This window comes from Hyla sarda, chromosome 4 (genome assembly GCF_029499605.1).
Source record: "Hyla sarda isolate aHylSar1 chromosome 4, aHylSar1.hap1, whole genome shotgun sequence".
In the NCBI taxonomy this organism is placed as follows: Eukaryota; Metazoa; Chordata; class Amphibia; order Anura; family Hylidae; genus Hyla; species Hyla sarda.
In genome coordinates this window covers 411,711,477-411,731,839 of record NC_079192.1, presented here as the reverse complement: position 1 = coordinate 411,731,839, position 20,363 = coordinate 411,711,477, and the positions used below count along the sequence as shown (strand labels likewise).

At 44.1% G+C, this 20,363-nt stretch overlaps 1 protein-coding gene across 1 annotated transcript in view; it reads left to right on the top strand.

Annotated features, from left to right (window-relative positions):
* CNOT4 (CCR4-NOT transcription complex subunit 4) overlaps positions 1 to 20,363 on the top strand; it is a gene marked incomplete in the record, with an annotated part of 85,536 nt that overhangs the window by 11,214 nt on the left and 53,959 nt on the right. The window contains 2 exon segments of the mRNA XM_056517718.1: positions 15,167 to 15,451; positions 18,541 to 18,738. Coding sequence (XP_056373693.1) covers positions 15,278 to 15,451; positions 18,541 to 18,738 — 372 coding nt within the window.

Sequence of the window (20,363 nt, the reverse complement as noted above, 5' to 3'; positions counted from 1 at the left end):
TCAGGAACTGTCCAGAGCAGGAGACAATCCCTATAGCAAACCTATGCTGCTCTGGACAGTTCCTGACACAGACAGAGGTGTCAGCAGAGAGCACTGTGGACAAGACAAAAAAGAAATTCAAAAAGAAAAGAATTCCCTCTGTAGCATACAGCTGCTAATAAGTACTGGAAGGGTAAAGATTTTTTAATAGAAGTCATTTACAAACCTGTTTCACTTTCTGGCACCAGTTCATTTAAAAAGAAAAAAAGTTTTCCACCGGAGTACCCCTTTAACCTACAATATAAAGTGATTTCTGCAAACTTGTCTTTGTAGGCCGCCATACACTCGCCATGCATTCGTTTTTCTTTAATACACAAAATTACAACACAACAGTTGAAAAAAGTAAATAAAAAAACAACAACCCCGCAAACGTAAACCACCCTCAGTGCTACTTTAGAAACCTGCTTTACAACCTAAATGGTGTTGGAAAGTCATATTTTTATTTTATTTTATTTTATTTTTGGCGTACTTGCGCATTGTCACACCCCGAGAGACTGTACGATAAATTATGAGAATGTCCGCCAAAAAAAAAGTAACAGAAGTGACTTGAAAAATGACGTACAAAGTAACTCTTTCCGTGGTGTTTTTCCTGAATGATACAATAAATAGGAGATTTAGCTGCTGGTCCCCGGCTAAGGCCTGTACATCTTCAGGAAAATAAGGCTTTGTCGCGGTATAAGGACCGGTTCACACTGTAAAATTTAGGCGGTCTGAATGAATTAACGCGCTAATTTGGATGCAGAAATGGTCGGTAGATTATTTTTTTTTTTTTATGGGGAAATGGGCGCGGGAAGAAAGCGTGACACGGTCTTCTTTCAACTGCATAAGTTCAACATGTATATGTAAGTAAAGATGCTCAATGCAGTGTCCGTGACTGGTCCTGCAGGTCCTGCTTCTCCTAGATCAGTGTTTCCCAACCAGGGTGCATCCAGATGTTGCAAAACTACAACTCCCAGCATGCCTGGACAGCCTTTGGCTGTCCAGGCATGCTGGGAGTTGTAGTTTTGAAACACCTGGAGGAACCCTGCTTGGGAAACACTGTCCTAGATAGATGTTCATATGTATGAGGAGGGCGGCCAGTAGATTTAGAAGCACTCTGTGAATTATATAAGACAGCATAGACTTTTTATTAGGGCAGTGTGTCTCCAGCTGTTGCAAAACTACAACTCCCAGCATGCCCGGACAGCCTTCGGCTGTCCGGGCATGCTGGGAGCCGTAGTTTTGCAACAGCTGAACAAACACTGTATTACAGAATAATGCAGAGCTTCTTGTGTATGCCTTGTGCTTATCTGTTTTCGCTGATGTGGCAGGCGTGAGTTTTCAGCCATGCTGATTGCAATCCCATCACAGAAATGATTTCCTAATGTTACCTACATTTCCCATGAATCCTCTGGCTTTGCAGAGAGATGGAGTCTGATCACTGCACCTGGTCATCTTATTAGGCTGCAGGTGCTGGAGGTCACCAAGGTGAACTGATAAAACTCATAAGTGTAAACTCGTATAACAACTATATATCCTGAGATAGCAGCAGTATACAGATAGAGCTGGAGGGGAGGTGTATAACTAAAATATAGCCTGATCCCATAGAGATAGCAGCAGTATACAGATAGAACTGGAGGGGAGATGTATAACTACTATAAATCCTGATCCCATTGAGACAGCAGCAGCAGTATACAGATAGAGCTGGAGCGAAGGTGTATAAATAAGATATAGCCTGATCCCATAGAGATAGCAGCAGCAGTATGCAGAGAGCTGGAGGGGAGGTGTATTGTTACTATATATTTCCTGATACCATAAAGATAGAGCTGGAGGAGAGGTGTATAACTACTAAATATTCTGATCCCATAGAAATATCAGCAGTATACAGATAGAGCTGGTGAGGAGGTGTATAACTACTACAGTATATATCCTGATCCTATAGAGATAGCAGCAGTATACAGAGAGCTGGAGGGGAGAGGTATAACTAATATATATCCTGACCCTGTAGAGATATGAGCCGTATACAGATAGAGCTGGAAGGTATATGTTGTCTGAACGTCATAGCGCCCCCTCTGGCAGACCCAGTATTACATTCCTGCTGTAGTGGCCCAGTAGTGGCTGTGATTGTTGTTCTATCTCCTTGTTATCTCTGCAGCAGTGTCCGGGGGTCGGCAGCCGCTGCCCTGAAGAAACCTGTAAAGTGTCGCCTCAGCTCCATTCATTCGCTCCCAATTTGCTTCGCCAGCAGAGCGACGGTATTAACTGCAGAGTCAGGAAAAATACACAACTAAAAATATCCCCCCTCCCCGGTGCCCGCTCCGCATCCAGGAACTACAACCGCTTCATGGAGCTGAATGAAGCAGCGGGGCACGGCCCGTCCTCTCCCCCCAAAACCTCACCGGCACGTAGACCGCATTGTGTCGCCCCCTGCTGTTAAGTTGTATTTTTATGGGACTGTAATTTTGGGAAAGCTGAGTGTCAAGTGGTTACGTTTATACTCCACTATTCTGGGCTCTGCCCCTACGTATGGTGCCAAGCTTCTCAGCGCTTGTTCACACACACTCAGATTGCATCAGCCCCTTTTATTTCAATGAGAAAATAAATGTGCAGAAAAGTGACATCACAATTTTTAATTTTTTTAAATTAATTTTATATATATATATTACATATATATATATATATATATATACACACACATACACATACACATACACACACACACACACACACATACACACACACACACACACATACATACACACACACACATACATATACACACACACACATATACACACACACACATATACACACACACATACACACACACATACATACACACACACATACGTACACACATACACACACACATACACACACACATACATACACACACACACATACACACACACAGAGTGATCCCAGTCTTTTCTGGACCATTGTAAGTTGAAACCAGACTCAACATACAATGACAATCTGGACAAAGACAGTCCAGATCTGTGAAACTTGTCAATGGCCGAGAGATCTGACCAATCAGAATGAGCAGTTTACTGGTAAAACCCCTGTATTATTGAAGTGCATGCACTGACTGGTGTCTGGTAGCGCCCCCTACAGTACAGGGAGGTATTACATGTTCTGTACTACTCTCTACCTGTATTACTGAAATGCATGCACTGACTGGTGTCTGGTAGCGCCCCCTACAGTACAGGGAGGTATTACATGTTCTGTACTCTTTACCTGTATTACTGAAGTGTATGCACTGACTGGTGTCTGGTAGCGCCCCCTACAGTACAGGGAGGTATTACATGTTCTGTACTACTCTCTACCTGTATTACTGAAGTGTATGCACTGACTGGTGTCTGGTAGCGCCCCTACAGTACAGGGAGGTATTACATGTTCTGTACTCTTTACCTGTATTACTGAAGTGTATGCACTTACTGGTGTCTGGTAGCGCCCCCTACAGTACAGGGAGGTATTACATGTTCTGTACACTTTACCTGTATTACTGAAGTGTATGCACTGACTGGTGTCTGGTAGCGCCCCCTACAGTACAGGGAGGTATTACATGTTCTGTACTCTTTACCTGTATTACTGAAGTGTATGCACTGACTGGTGTCTGGTAGCGCCCCCTACAGTACAGGGAGGTATTACATGTTCTGTACTACTCTCTACCTGTATTACTGAAGTGTATGCACTGACTGGTGTCTGGTAGCGCCCCCTACAGTACAGGGAGGGATTACATGTTCTGTACTCTTTACCTGTATTACTGAAGTGCATGCACTGAATGGTGTCTGGTAGTGCCCCTACAGTACAGGGAGGTATTACATGTTCTGTACTCTTTACCTGTATTACTGAAGTGCATGCGCTGACTGGTGTCTGGTAGCGCCCCCTACAGTACAGGGAGATATGACATGTTCTGTACTCTTTACCTGTATTACTGAAGTGCATGCACTGACTGGTGTCTGGTAGCGCCCCCTACAGTGCAGGGAGGTATTACATCTTCTGTACTCTTTACCTGTATTACTGAAGTGCATGCACTGACTGGTGTCTGGTAGTGCCCCCTACAGTACAGGGAGGTATTACATGTTCTGTACTCTTTACCTGTATTACTGAAGTGTATGCACTGACTGGTGTCTGGTAGCGCCCCCTACAGTACAGGGAGGTATTACATGTTCTGTACTCTTTACCTGTATTACTGAAGTGCATGCACTGACTGGTGTCTGGTAGTGCCCCCTACAGTACAGGGAGGTATTACATGTTCTGTACTCTTTACCTGTACCAGGACACCAGGTGAGGCGGCTCCATGTTACTTTTTTAGGACATTGCCTGTACTATACAGGACCCTGAAGAAGCTCCTGTCCTTTACATAGACCAGTGTTTCCCAAGCAGGGTGCCCCCAGCTGTTGCAAAACTACAACTCCCAGCATGCCCGGACAGCCTTTGGCTGTCCGGGCATGCTGGGAGTTGTAGTTCTGCAACAGGTGGAGGCTCCCTGCTTGGAAAACACTGACATGGACAGTGATTTACAGCTCCCAGCAGATCTTTCATATATATATATATATATATATATATATATATATATATATATATATAATGTACAAACAAGAAAGTTGCAACAGCACTCTAGGTCAAAAAATGGAGGCTCTCAGCGCACTTTTTGATCAAAATGTATATATGTGTGTTATCTACCTATTTTTCTTTAATTCTCACTTTCCGATTTTTGGATGACATTTGGGGGCTTTAGAACCAATTACCAGGTTTCCATAGAGCTCTGGTCTCAACATACAATGGTCGTCCCAGAACCAATTAATATTGTAACTTGAGGGACCACTGTGTGTGTGTGTGTGTGTGTGTGTATGTGTGTATATATATATATATATTTTTTTCCCTGACAAAATTCCACTGTGTGCTTAGCACGTCTCATAGAAAACAATAGCTCTGCTGCAACAGTCTGCGAGCACAATTTTCCTTCCGTGTGATTTGCACTACAGCTTTATGTGTGAATAGAGAATAAAACCATTGTAGTAATGTAGGGTTTGCATAATGTAGAGGTTCTTGTGTATGTCCTGTGCTTACCTGTTTTACCTGACGTGGCAGGCATGGCGGTTTTTGTCTGTACTGATTGCAGTTCCATCACTTAAATGATTACTTAATTTTTCTGCCCATATTTCCCATCAATTCTCTGGCTTTGCAGAGAGATAGCGGGGGTGGAGTCTGATCACTGCACCTAGACATAATAAAACTACTGTATTACAGTGGAGTTTGCAGCATACAGTGCCGTAGCGCTAGACCTTATCATGACTCCAGTAGGCGGAAACCGCCATGTTTTGTTTTATTTTCCACTATAGAGATAAGCGGCCTCCTCACATCTTTTGCTGCTTATCATAGGAAAAGTTAAAATACATCATTAAAGGGGTACTCCGGTGGAAAGCTTTAATTTATTTTTTTTAAATCAACTGGTGCCAGAAAGTTAAACAGATTTGTAAATTACTTCTATAAAAAAAAAAATCTTTACCCTTCCAGTACTTATTAGCAGCTGTATGCTACAGAGGAAATTCTTTTCTTTTTGAATTTTTTTTAATTTCTCTCTCTGCTGACACCTGATGCCCGTATCAGGAACTGTCCAGAGCAGGAGAAAATCCCCATAGCAAACCTATGCTACTCTGGACAGTTCCTGACAGGGACAGAGGTGTCAGCAGAGAGCACTATGGACAAAACAAAAAAAATTAATTCAAAAAGAAAAGAATTTCCTCTGTAGTATACAGCTGCTAATAAGTACTGAAAGGATTGAGATTTTTAAATAGAAGTAATTTACATATCTGTTGTAACTTTCTGGCACCAGTTACTTAAAAAAAAAGTGTTCCACCGGAGTACCCCTTTTAATGATACCAGCCTTAAAGGGGTACTCCGGTGCTTAAACATCTTATCCTCTATCCAAAGGATAGGGGATAAGATGCCTGATCGCGGGAGTCCCGCCGATGGGGACCCCCGGGATCATGCAAGCGGCACCCCGTTTATAATCAGTCCCAGGAGCGCGTTCGCTCCGGGACTGATTATGGTCTACCGCAGGGCGGGTGGCGTGTGACCTCACACCTCCACCCCCGTGTGACATCACGCTCCGCCCCTCAATGCAAGCCGACAGGAGGGGGCGTGATAGCTATTAGGGATCGACCGATTATCGGTATGGCCGATATTATCGGCCGATAATCACGATTTTGGGCATTATCGGTATCGGCAATTATCTTGCCGATAAGCCGATAATGCCCCGCACCGCGACCGCCACCCCCCTCGACCCGCCGCACCCCAACTCCGACCCACCGCACCGCGTCGCACCCCCCACCGTGATGCTAGGCGGTATACCGGTATGGATTTTTTCCCATACCGCTATACCGGTCGGGCCCCTCCCCCACCCTCCGAGTGAATAAAAAAATTAAACTTACCCGTAATGGGGGTGGTCCAGGCCATCCTTCCTTCATGTAGTGTCCGGGGGCGTTCCGGGTGGAGGGTGGTCCGGTCCGGTCTGGCCTGTCCTTCTCCGGCGGGCCTCTTCTCCACTCCAGGCAGGCTCCGGCCTAGTATGCTGCATAGACGCCGCTACGCCGTGACGTCAGGTGCGTCGCTGCGCACGGGCGTCACTGCGCACGGGCGTCACTGCGCAGCGACGTCTATGCAGCGTACTAGGCCGGAGCCTGCCCGGAGTGGAGAAGAGGCCCGCCGGAGAAGGACAGGCCAGGCCGGACCGGACCACGCTCCACCCGGAACGCCCCCGGACACTACAAGAACGATGGATGGATGGCCCGGACCACCCTGACAGGTAGGGGGAAAGAAGCGGGTGGTGGCGGCGGCGGCCTATGGCCCCGCAAAAGCCACTGCAGATCATTGATTTAAAGCGCCCGCTTTAAATCAATGATCTGCAGCGGTGTCGCAGGGGGTTAAATAGCCGATAACTTATATCGAAATATCGGTATAAGTTATCGGCTATCGGCCCTAACCTCCACCGATTATCGGTATCGGCCCTAAAAAAACGATATCGGTCGATCCCTAATAGCTATCAAGCCCCCTCCCGTAGGCTTGCATTGAGGGGCAGAGCGTGACGTCACACGCCGCCCGCCCTGCGGTCGACCATAGTCTGACCCGGAGCGAACACGCTCTGGGGACTGATTACAAACGGGGTGCCGCGTGCATGATCCCGGGGGTCCCCAGCGGTGGGACTCCCGCGATCAGGCATCTTATCCCCTATCCTTTGGATAGGGGAAAAGATGTTTAAGCACCGGAGTACCCCTTTAAAGGAAAACGATCACCCGTTTACTCGCACCATAACCCGATACACGGGGGTTATAGTGCGGGTGAGCAGGAGACCGATGCGGGGTCTTGGACCTGCAGTCCGGAGCCCCGATCCCCCCCCCCCCCCCCCCCCCCCCCCTCTTCCAGTGCTGACTTGCGCTCTGAGGCGGGCCCGCCGGCTAGACTTAAATATTAATAAGCGCTGGTCATGTGAGCGCTTGTGCTTATGGATCGGGGCTGCAGGTAGGTATAGCAGCCCGAGACCCCGCATCGGTCTCCCGTGTATCGGGTTATAGTGCGGGTGAACGGGCGACCATTTTACCTTTTAACTATAGGTATTTATTGTAACCACCGCTGAGCTGGTGGCATACACCCCAGTGTTTTTTAACCTGGGTGCCTCCAGCTGTTGCAAAACTACAACTCCCAGCATGCCCGGACAGCCTTTGGCTGTCCGGGCATGCTGGGAGTTGTAGTTTTGCAACAGCTGGAGGCACCCTAGTCCACTTTCTCATTTGTCAACATTCCTGGTCCCCCTGGTGACTGAAGCTTCCCCCCTCCGCCCATCACATTCCTGCTCCTGTGTTTGGGGGTCGGGTGGGTCATGTCTTCAAGGGGGTCGTCCATATTTAGAGGGAAGCTTTGTAAAAGAAAATGCCTCTCCAGTTCCTTTACTCAGAAGTCCACATTTTTAAAGGGGTACTCCGGCGGAAAACTTTATTTTATTTTTTTAAATCAACTGGTGCCAGAAAGTTAAACAGATTTGTAAATGACTTCTATTAAAAAAAATCTTAATCCTTCCAGTACTTATTAGCTGCTGAATACTACAGAGGAAATTCCTTTCTTTTTGGAACACAGAGCTCTCTGCTGACATCACGAGCACAGTGCTCTCTGCTGACACCTCTGACCATTTTAAGAACTGTCCAGAGTAGGAGAAAATCCCCATAGAAAACATATGCGACTCTGGACAGTTACTAAAATGGACAGAGATGTCAGCAGAGAGCACTGTGCTCGTGATGTCAGCAGAGAGCACTGTGGTCATGTCAACCGAGAGCTCTGTGTTCCAAAAAGAATACTGTAGTATTTCCTCTGTAGTATTCAGCAGCTAATAAGTACTGGAAGGATTAAGATTTTTTAATAGAAATAATTTACAAATCTGTGTAACTTTCTGGCACCAGTTGATTTAAAAAAAAATAAAATAAATTAGTTTTCCTCCGGAGTACCCCTTTAAGTTCTAGATTATGGCCCTGATTTACTATTGTAAACCCTACATGTTTTGTCGGGTTGTGCGCCAGATTCTGTCTGAGCCCAAAAAGAAAATCCCGACCATCTCTCCGTTTTATTAAGAAAACCCGGAAAAGGGGCGTGGTCACAGAAAAGGGGCGTGTTCCCGACATTTTAACAAAAAAACCTACATATTTACGAAGGTTTCCACAGAACACAACAATCTTAGTAAATCAGGGCCAATATGTATATTAATCTGATCGTATTATGGGATGGTAACATGGTGGGACTAGTGCCCCCGATACCCACCTGGTGTTGGGGTAGCCAACTTAGCAATGGACCCGTCCCTAGTTTAGTGGTTGGACTGACCCCAATGGGACCTATAAGGCGGATGACTTTATAACCTCCAGCTATTATTTCTCTTCTATAAAAGCTGCAGACTTGTGGTTTTATGACTTGTTAATGAGCTTTATGTGATATCATAGTGAACCATTCAATACTTCTCGTCTACACCGGTCATGTGACTCCTATGTACAAGAATATAACTACTATAATACTGCCTCCTATATACAAGAATATAACTACTATAATACTGCTCCTCTATACAAGAATATAACTACTATAATACTGCTCCTATATACAAGAATAAAACTACTATAATACTGCTCCTATATACAAGAATATAACTACTATAATACTGCTCCTATATACAAGAATATAACTACTATAATACTGCTCCTATATACAAGAATATAACTACTATAATACTGCTCCTATATACAAGAATATATCTACTATAATACTGCTCCTATATACAAGAATATAACTACTATAATACTGCTCCTATATACAAGAATATAACTACTATAGTACTGCTCCTATATACAAGAATATAACTACTATAGTACTGCTCCTATATACAAGAATATAACTACTATAATACTGCTCCTATATACAAGAATATAACTACTATAATACTGCCCCTATATACAAGAATATAATTACTATAATACTGCTCCTATATACAAGAATATAACTACTATAATACTGCTCCTATATACAAGAATATATCTACTATAATACTGCTCCTATATACAAGAATATAACTACTATAATACTGCTCCTATATACAAGAATATATCTACTATAATACTGCTCCTATATACAAGAATATAACTACTATAATACTGCTCCTATATACAAGAATATAACTACTATAGTACTGCTCCTATATACAAGAATATAACTATTATAATACTGCTCCTATATTCAAGAATATAACTACTATAATACTGCTCCTATATACAAGAATATATCTACTATAATACTGCTCCTATATACAAGAATATAACTACTATAATACTGCCCCCTATATACAAGAATATAACTACTATAATACTGCTCCTATATACAAGAATATAACTACTATAATACTGCTCCTGTATACAAGAATATAACTACTATAATACTGCCCCTATATACAAGAATATATCTACTATATTACTGCTCCTATATACAAGAATATAACTACTATAATACTGCCCCTATATACAAGAATATAACTACTATAATACTGCCTCCTATATACAAGAATATAACTACTATAATACTGCCCCTATATGCAAGAATATAATTACTATAATACTGCTCCTATATACAAGAATATAACTACTATAATACTGCTCCTATATACAAGAATATATCTACTATAATACTGCTCCTATATACAAGAATATAACTACTATAATACTGCTCCTATATACAAGAATATATCTACTATAATACTGCTCCTATATACAAGAATATAACTACTATAATACTGCTCCTATATACAAGAATATAACTACTATAGTACTGCTCCTATATACAAGAATATAACTATTATAATACTGCTCCTATATACAAGAATATAACTACTATAATACTGCTCCTATATACAAGAATATATCTACTATAATACTGCTCCTATATACAAGAATATAACTACTATAATACTGCCCCCTATATACAAGAATATAACTACTATAATACTGCTCCTATATACAAGAATATAACTACTATAATACTGCTCCTGTATACAAGAATATAACTACTATAATACTGCCCCTATATACAAGAATATATCTACTATATTACTGCTCCTATATACAAGAATATAACTACTATAATACTGCCCCCTATATACAAGAATATAACTACTATAATACTGCCTCCTATATACAAGAATATAACTACTATAATACTGCTCCTCTATACAAGAATATAACTACTATAATACTGCTCCTCTATACAAGAATATAACTACTATAATACTGCTCCTCTATACAAGAATATAACTACTATAATACTGCTCCTATATACAAGAATATAACTTCTATAATACTGCTCCTATATACAAGAATATAACTACTATAATACTGCTCCTATATACAAGAATATAACTACTATAATACTGCCTCCTATATACAAGAATATAACTTCTATAATACTGCTCCTATATACAAGAATATAACTACTATAATACTGCCTCCTATATACAAGAATATAACTACTATAATACTGCTCCTATATACAAGAATAAAACTACTATAATACTGCCCCCTATATACAAGAATAAAACTACTATAATACTGCCCCCTATATACAAGAATATAACTACTATATCTTCTTTTTCACCTGTTGATCATTATTAGTGATGATTTCTTCCCCAGTGTCCGTCTCGTGATTTAACCCTTTGCCCCTTTCCCACATATCTGGACGTCCCATTGAATTTGTGGCTATTAATAATCCTCCGGGTTTGTGTGAATCGTCGGCCCCTGAGCCAACTCTGTGAAAAGGCCCATTCTGTGCCTAACAAGCGTCCTCCAGTGTAGGGCCGGTTGCTATGACTTCAGGCGAAGTAGACTCTCGTAGCGAGGACCCGAAATCTGTGTCACATTAACCATTCCAGGGTGGAGGATGATGCTGTGTGACTGTGCAGAATAGCCAGTAACTGCGGGGGCGAGTATATGGCGTTGCATTGTAATACGGTATTGTCGGCTCTTGACCCCTCCCTATTAAGTCATTTAACAGATCACATGTTGGCTTCTTCAGGACGGGTGGGATACACAGTCCCAGATCACTGATAAGGTGTTGGGGACTGGTGGCCAAAAGGAGACTGGTGTATTTTAGGAGTCTATTCCTTGTCTGCAGATGTAACGCTCCTAAATTTATCCTTTCAAACAATCTGATTAATAAGGCAAAAGTTTAAGCTTCTAGTTTCATTTGTCTGCCCCCGGTTCAGCGGCAGTTGGCCATCAGACTGTTACGATGTGTCCATTGGCCATCAGACTGTTACGATGTGTCCATTGGCCATCAGACTGTTACGATGTGTCCATTGGCCATCAGACTGTTACGATGTGTCCATTGGCCATCAGACTGTTACGATGTGTCCATTGGCCATCGCACTGTTATGATGTGTCCATTGGCCATCAGACTGTTACGATGTGTCCATTGGCCATCAGACTGTTACGGTGTGTCCATTGGCCATCGCACTGTTACGGTGTGTCCATTGGCCATCAGACTGTTACGGTGTGTCCATTGGCCATCACACTATTAAGATTTATCCGTTGGCCATCGCACTGTTACGGTGTGTCCGTTGGCCATCGCACCGTTACGGTGTGTCCGTTGGCCATCGCACCGTTACGGTGTGTCCGTTGGCCACCGCACCGTTACGGTGTGTCCGTTGGCCACCGCACCGTTACGGTGTGTCCGTTGGCCACCGCACCGTTACGGTGTGTCCGTTGGCCACCGCACTGTTACGGTGTGTCCGTTGGCCACCGCACTGTTACGGTGTGTCCGTTGGCCACCGCACTGTTACGGTGTGTCCGTTGGCCACCGCACTGTTACGGTGTGTCCGTTGGCCACCGCACTGTTACGGTGTGTCCGTTGGCCACCGCACTGTTACGGTGTGTCCGTTGGCCACCGCACTGTTACGGTGTGTCCGTTGGCCACCGCACTGTTACGGTGTGTCCGTTGGCCACCGCACTGTTACGGTGTGTCCGTTGGCCACCGCATTTTTTTAATAGAAGTAATTTACAAATCTGTTTTATCTTTCTGGCAACCTTTTTTAAATACTCCTCAAAGTAAGGTCAACTTGTGAGCTAGCAAGTGATGTTAAACAGATTTGTAAATTACTTCTATTTAAAACATCTTAATCATTCCAGTACTTTTCAGCTGCTGTATTCTCCACAGAAAGTTCTTTTAATTTTTTTATTTTTTTATTTCCAGTCTGACCACAGCGCTCTCTGCTGACACCTCTGTCTGTCTCAAGAATTGTCTATGGGGATTTGCTCCTGCTCTGGACAGTTTCTGAGACAGACAGAGGTGTCAGAAGAGAGCACTGTGGTCAGACAGAAAATAAATTTAAAAAGAAAATAACTTCCTGTGGAGCATACAGCAGCTAAGTACTGGAAGTATTAAGATTTTTAATTTAGAAGTCATTTATAAATCTGTTCAACGTTCTGGCACTAGTTGATTTAAAAAAATATATAAATTTCACCGAAGTAACCCTTTAATTCCTTTGCTCTAGACTCCTTGGTATAGTATTATCTTTTTCTGTAGAGGCACTTACTGAGGACTATATTCAGTCACCAGAGGAAGGAGGAGACTGACTGGGAGCTTACTGAGGTTTATATTCACAGCTTCCAAAAGGGGGTAGAAAATTGACTGGGAACTTACTAGGAGGCAATATTTACAATGTCAGTGGTGACTCAAGATTGGAACTTTTAAATACACTAGAGAATATATTCACAGCTGCTAGAGGGGGAAGGAGACTGACTGGGAATTTAATGTGAATTATATTCACAGCCACCAAAAGGTAGAATGTCTTCTGGGGAACCTACTGAGGTGTAGGGGCAATGCCAGAAGTTAAACAAGACAAAGTTGTAAAAATAAAAATAGTCCTCTAAGTACTAGGGATCGACCGATTATCAGTTTGGCCGATAATCACCATTTTGGGCATTATCGGTATTGGCAATTACCTTGCCGATAATGCCCCAGACCCACCGCACCGCACCACCCCGGCACCATTGCCTCCCTCATTCCTGGTTTTATAATTACCTGTTCCCGGGGTCCACGCTACTTCTGGCTCCTACTGCGTCCTGCGTTACGCTGTGCGCTGCGCAATGACGAGTGACGTGACGTCACCCTCAGTGCGCACAGTGACAGCTCAGGAGGACGCCACCGGAGCCAGATGTAGAGTGGACCCCGGGAACAAGTAATTATAAAACCGGAGATGGGGGCGGTGTGGCGCAGTGCGGTGGGGCGGTAGGGGGTGCGGTGCCGGTGATAGGACTCAGGACCTCCGGACAGGCAGGGGGAGAGTGGCGGCGGCCTCTAGCACCGCAAAAGCCACTGCAGTTGATTGATTTAAAACGCCCGCTTTAAATCAATGATCTGCAGCAGTGTCTCGGGGGGATAAATAGCCGATAACTTATACCGGAAAATCGGTATAAGTTATCGCCTATCTGCCCTAAAAAAAAACGATATCTGTCGATCCCTACTAAGTACACAGTCTGTCTCCTTTCCCCTCTTGCAGCTGAGAATATAGTCCCCCAGTTGTCTGTTGTCCCTCTCTATTTGGTAACTGTAAATAGAGCGCTCTAGTCAGAGGGAGAAGAAGACTTACAGGAACTATGGGGGAGATTGATCAAAACCTGTCCAGAGGAAAAGTTGCCTAGTTGCCCATAGCAACCAATCAGATCACTGCTTTCATTTTTAACAAGGCCTCTGCAAAATGAAAGAAGCGATCTGGTTGCTAGGGGCAACTGAACAACTTTTTCTTTGCACAGGTTTTGATAAATCTCCCCCCTATGTTCTTAGCAAATTGCCTAGTCAGAGGGGAAAGGAGACTGACTAGGGAACGTACCAGGTACTATATCCCCAACTGCAAGAGGGGAGTAGGAGAATGACTTGAAGCTTTGTTGAAGCTATATTTACACCTGCCAGAGGGGGAAGGAGACTGACTTATTGGGGATGTGGTGCAAGGAAAGAGATGAAGACTCAGTGTATGTAAGGTGTTTGGCAACCTGTAAACAGAAATGGGTCATGTGACACGAACAGTCTTGAGTGTTTGGCTGACTTCCCCATTCCCATAGACAATGAATGGAGCGGTGGTTGGGCATGTGCCCCAAAAGACGTCTTTACCCGATGACACATCGCTAGTGTATCCAGTCACTTTTTAATCAGTGGGGGTTTGACTAGTTGCATCCATTGCTTGTGTCGTAGATTATTATTGTTCTATATGGGTTTGTTTGTGTATAGACGAGACTTCCCGGCAGCCATACGTTTGCCTTCTTTCTAGTCCTTCAGCTCCTCAGTTCCATGTTTGCTATGTATACGCACTTATTCTGTAATGTAGGAAAACCTGACATTCAAGAATTGGCTCAACATGGTCGATGGCAGCTGAGGAAATCTCTTAAGAATTTACAGCTGCCAGAGGGGGAAGGAGATTGACTTAATGGCGATGTGGAGCAGGAAGGAGATAAACTCTAGGACTTTTCCCTTTATAAAGATATCATTATCTATCTGCGTAGTGATTTACATGTAATGCGCCCCCCATTTTGTGTAACATTTTCTCTTTTCTCCCCTTTTTGTCTTGCAGATTGCCGCAACACAGATTTTAATTTCACTTAAATTATTCTTCTCCAGCCTGGAAAATCTATTTTTTTGGTTTTGTTTTGCTTTCCTTCCACGGTTTTGGGATCCCAGAAAGATGTCCCGCAGCCCCGATGTGAAGGAAGACCCCGTGGAGTGCCCCCTTTGCATGGAACCTTTGGAAATTGATGACATCAATTTCTTCCCTTGCACATGTGGATATCAAATTTGCCGCTTCTGTTGGCACCGTATACGCACAGACGAGAACGGGCTCTGTCCCGCATGCAGAAAGGTGAGGCTTTTTTTTTTTATTTATTTTTTATTTTTTTGGGTCTACTGCAGGGTTTCCCCAACTCCATTATGCCTCGTTTGCTGTCTTGTATTGACAGTGCTCATTAAAGGGGTACTTCACTGCTCAGCGTTTGGAACAAACTGTTCCGAATGCCGGCGCCGGGAGCTCGTTACGTCATTGCCCCGCCCCCTCATGACTTCACGCCCCACCCCTCAATGCAAGTCTATGGTAGGGGGCGGGGTATGACGTCAGGAGCTCCAGCGTTCGTAACACTTGGTTCCAAACGCTGCGTAAAATCCGCGTAGTGTGAATGAAATGTTCATACGTTTTTGGCATTTACTTAGTGTTGATATTAGAACAAAGGCATTACAGCACTGTCCATACATAGATATCTGCTCCTCATATATTCACTTCTATATTATTTATAGTTGTGCGTTATTAAAGGGGTACTCCGCCCCTAGACATTTTATCCCCTATCCAAAGGATAGGGGATAAGATGTCAGATCGCCGCGGTGCCGCTGCTGGGGAGCCCCGGGGATCGCCGCTGCGGCACCGCGCTCTCATTACAGCACAGAGCGAGTTCGCTCTGTGCGTAATGACGGGCGATACGGGGGACGGAGCAGCGTGACTTCATGGCTCCGCCCCTCGTGACATCACGGCCCGTCCCCTTAATGCAAGTCTATGGGAGGAGGCGTGACTACCGGCGCGCCCCCTCCCATAGACTTGTATTGAAAGGGGCGGGACGTGACATCACGAGGGGCGGAGCCGTGATGTCACGAGGGGCGGAGCCGTGACGTACCGATGCTCCGTCCCCTGTATCGCCCGTCATTACGCACAGAGCGAACTCGCTCTGTGCAGTAATGATAGCGCGGTGCTGCAGCGAAGATCCCAGGGCTCCCCAGCAGCGGTACCGCGGCGATCTGACATCTTATCCCCTATCTTTTGGATAGGGGATAAGAGGTCTAGGGGCGGGAGTACCCCTTTAACTACATGCACGGGGGGGAAAAAAATTCACTCGTTCTAGCGATTGGTTGTGGTCTGGACACTTAGACCCTGACCGATCAAAACTTTTGACAGGTCTCTACGACAGTGTTTTTCCAATCCGTGTTCCTTCAGCTATTTCAAAACTACAACTCCCAGCATGCCCGGACAGCCATCGGCTGTCCGGGCATGCTGGGAGTTGTGGTTTTGCAACAGCTACAGGCACAGTGGTTGGGAAACACTGCTCTCTTTTCTTTCTTTTTTTTTTTTTTTTTTAAAGTGACAGTGCCCATTTAAAGGAGAACTCCAGCCAAAATTATTTTATCATTTGGAAAGGGGATAAGTTAATTTGGCTGTAGTTCTCCTTTAAAGGGGTACTCCGGTGGAAATAATTTTTTTTATTTTTATTTTTTTAGCCAGAAAGTTAAACAGATTTGTAAGTTACTTCTATTTGAAAAAAAAAAAAAAATAAAAAAAAAAAAATGTATCCTTCCAGTACTTATTAGCAGCTGTATTCTACAGAGGAAATTATTTTCTTTTTTTGTATTTCTTTTTTGTGTTGTCCACAGTGCTCTCTACTGACACCTTTGTCCGTATCAGGAACTGTCCAGAGCAGCATAGGTTTGCTATGGGGATTTCCTCCTGCTCTGGACAGTTCCTGATAGGGGCATCAGGCGTCAGCAGAGAGCACTGTGGACAAGACAAAAAAGAAATTAAAAAAGAAAATAATTTCCTCTGTAGCATACAGCTGCTAAAAAGTACTGGAAGGATAAAGATTTTTTTAATAGAAGTAATCTACAAACCTAGTAAAGAACTCCTCCGTCCGGCACCAAAGTATGGGGTAAAAGACTTGTCTTTATTTATTCCACAGCAGGATACATACAGATCAAGATGTCAGACGCGTTTCGCCCTTTACAGGGCTTAATCGTAGACTCAGTCTACGATTAAGCCCTGTAAAGGGCGAAACGCGTCAGACATCTTGATGCGAAATGCGTCAGACATCTTGATCTGTATGTATCCTGCTGTGGAATAAATAAAGACAAGCCTTTTACCCCATACTTTGGTGCCGGACGGAGTTCTTTTCTTGCATAAGGAGTTGCCGGAGGCGGTGCCGGCAGTCCGCTGCACAGAGCGGTATCCATATCCTTTTTAATTTTACAAATCTGTTTTTCTACCAGAGTACCCCTTTAAAGCACTTTACACTTTGGTACGACCCCTTTTTGTTACAATGCTCCCCTCTACAAGCTGATTGACAGAATTGGCTACATGCACCCTGCAGCAGAAAACCTTGTAGCGTTCAGTTCCCCTGCAGTGCCTCCACAGGAAACATAAAGAATTACACAATTTTTTTTTTAATTATTATTATTTAGTATCATTATTATTATTATTATTATTATTATTATTTTTCCGTAACCATTGTCTATATTTAGAGATGAGCGAACTTACAGTAAATTCGATTCGTCACGAACTTCTCGGCTCGGCAGTTGATGACTTATCCTGCATAAATTAGTTCAGCTTTCTTGTGCTCCGGTGGGCTGGAAAAGGTGGATACATTCCTAGGAAAGAGTCTCCTATGACTGTATCCACCTTTTCCAGCCCACCGGAGCACCTGAAAGCTGAACTAATTTATGCAGGAAAAGTCATCAACTGCCGAGCCGAGAAGTTTGTGACGAATCAAATTTACTGTAAGTTCGCTCATCTCTAGTGACAAGCAAAATGGTTTCTATTAGTGCTATCACCTACCTTTTCCAGAAAGGCAAATCTGAGTTTGTGTGTATTGATGCAGTACATAGGGAAAGCTGGGTGACAAGCAAAAGGGCTAGTCACCCTCAATGCTACATCTTAGTTGTGTTGTGATTCCGGACCCTGGGAAAGCTGGGTTGCAAGACACAACTGAAATCTCCATAGTTAAGTATTTATGCAGGACTCTGGGAAAGCTAGGTGATTTGTGACGAATTGAATTTACTGTAAGTTCGCTCCTCTCTAACTATATTGATGATCAGAGGAGAATCCTAATTTAGGAGAATGAGAACTGAGAATTCCGGGCTTTCGAGTATTAAAGCGTCTAAGATATCTATAAAGTTTTTTTTGTTTTATTTCTTCCTCAGCCATATCCAGAAGACCCCGCGGTCTACAAACCCCTCTCCCAGGAAGAACTGCAGAGGATAAAGAATGAAAAGAAGCAAAAACAGAACGAACGCAAACAGAAAATATCAGAAAACCGCAAACACTTGGCCAGTGTACGCGTAGTGCAGAAAAACTTAGTCTTTGTAGTGGGCCTTTCGCAACGCCTCGCAGACCCCGAGGTAAGCGCCGAAAGGATTGTTTCGGAAAATGACGGCAATGTTGCGGGCTGTCCTTATGGAGGGGGGGGAGCTCCAGAGATTTACAAATGTAACGTTTTATGCATTCCCCCCCCCCCCCCCCCCCCTTTGGCACGTACTGATCCACACATTTTAGGAGATTTGTCATACAGTATTGATACCTGTTACTCACACTGCACAGTGATCAATAGTAAAACCTGCCAGGGGTTTCCCATCATACACTGCAACGACCGCAGGTAAACTACGTTGATGCCTCCTGTTTCCCCAGGGCCACGCTGAAAATTGTAGTTTGTTTATCACTGTGTAAGTTAACACGTGAACCTTGTTTTTTTTTTACGGTTTGGCCACGTTCACACAATAAAAATAGGCGCTGATTTTGGACTTCCGCACCTGTTTGGCATCCAAATCGGCGTCTTTGCGGCACAAAACCTGCTGTCCCATTGACTGGAAAGGCTTTCACGGTGCATGTGATGCAGAGAAAAAAATGTCAGCATCTAAAAGCAACGACCTGACAATTTAGAACAGACACAACTTTTGTCTGATCATTTTATTTATATATAATGATCAACTCTTACATTATTTGTATATACTCGAGTATAAGCCGACCCGAATATAAGCCGAGGCCCCTAATTTCACCCCAAAAACCCAGGAAAAGTTAATGACTCGACTATAAGCCTTGGGTGGGAAATACATCATCCAGACCCCCGTCATCATCCAGACCCCCGTCATCATCTCCCCCCCCCCCCCCCCTTCATAATCACCGCCTGTCTATCCCTTCATCAGTGGTCTTGAACCAGCATGCTGGGAGTTGTAGTTTTGAAACCTCTGGAGGTCCGCAGGTTGAAGACCACTGCGGCCTTCGTCATCATCCAGACCGGGCTGTCCATTTTCACCGTGGGGCCCCTCTTCTCCGCGCTCCGGGCCTGCCCCGGACTAGTGGCGTTGCCTTGACGACGAGGCACAGGGACGTTCATGCGCAGGCTGCGACGTCAAGGCAACGTCACTAGTCCGGGGCAGGCCCCGGAGCGCGGAAAAGAGGGCCCCAACGGTTAAAATGGACAGGCTGGAATGACTATGCCTCCCCACCGGACGGTCCCTGCAGCATAGATGGCCCGGACCAGCTCACCCTTCCTTCCCACCGAGGGGAGGTGAGTAGAAAACTAAAGGGGGGGGGGGGGTCTGGATGATGACGAAAGCTGCAGTGGTCTTCAACCTGCGGACCACCAGAGGTTTCAAAACTACAACTCCCAGCATGCCCGGACAGCCGATGGCTGTCCGGGCATGCTGGGAGTTGTAGTTTTGAAACATCTGGAGGTCCGCAGGTTGAAGACCACTGAGAAGGAATGGACAGACGGAGAGTTCACTTGAGTATAAGCCGAAGGGGGCGTTTTCAGCACAAAAAAATTGTGCTGAAAAACTCGGCTTATACTCGAGTATATACGGTGTGTGTGTGTGTGTGTGTGTGTGTGTGTGTGTGTGTGTGTGTGTGTGTGTGTATATATATATATATATATATATATATATATATATATATATGTATATATATATATATATATATATATATATATATGGGAAAAAGCGGCTGCAGCACACAAAATAGGTGAAAA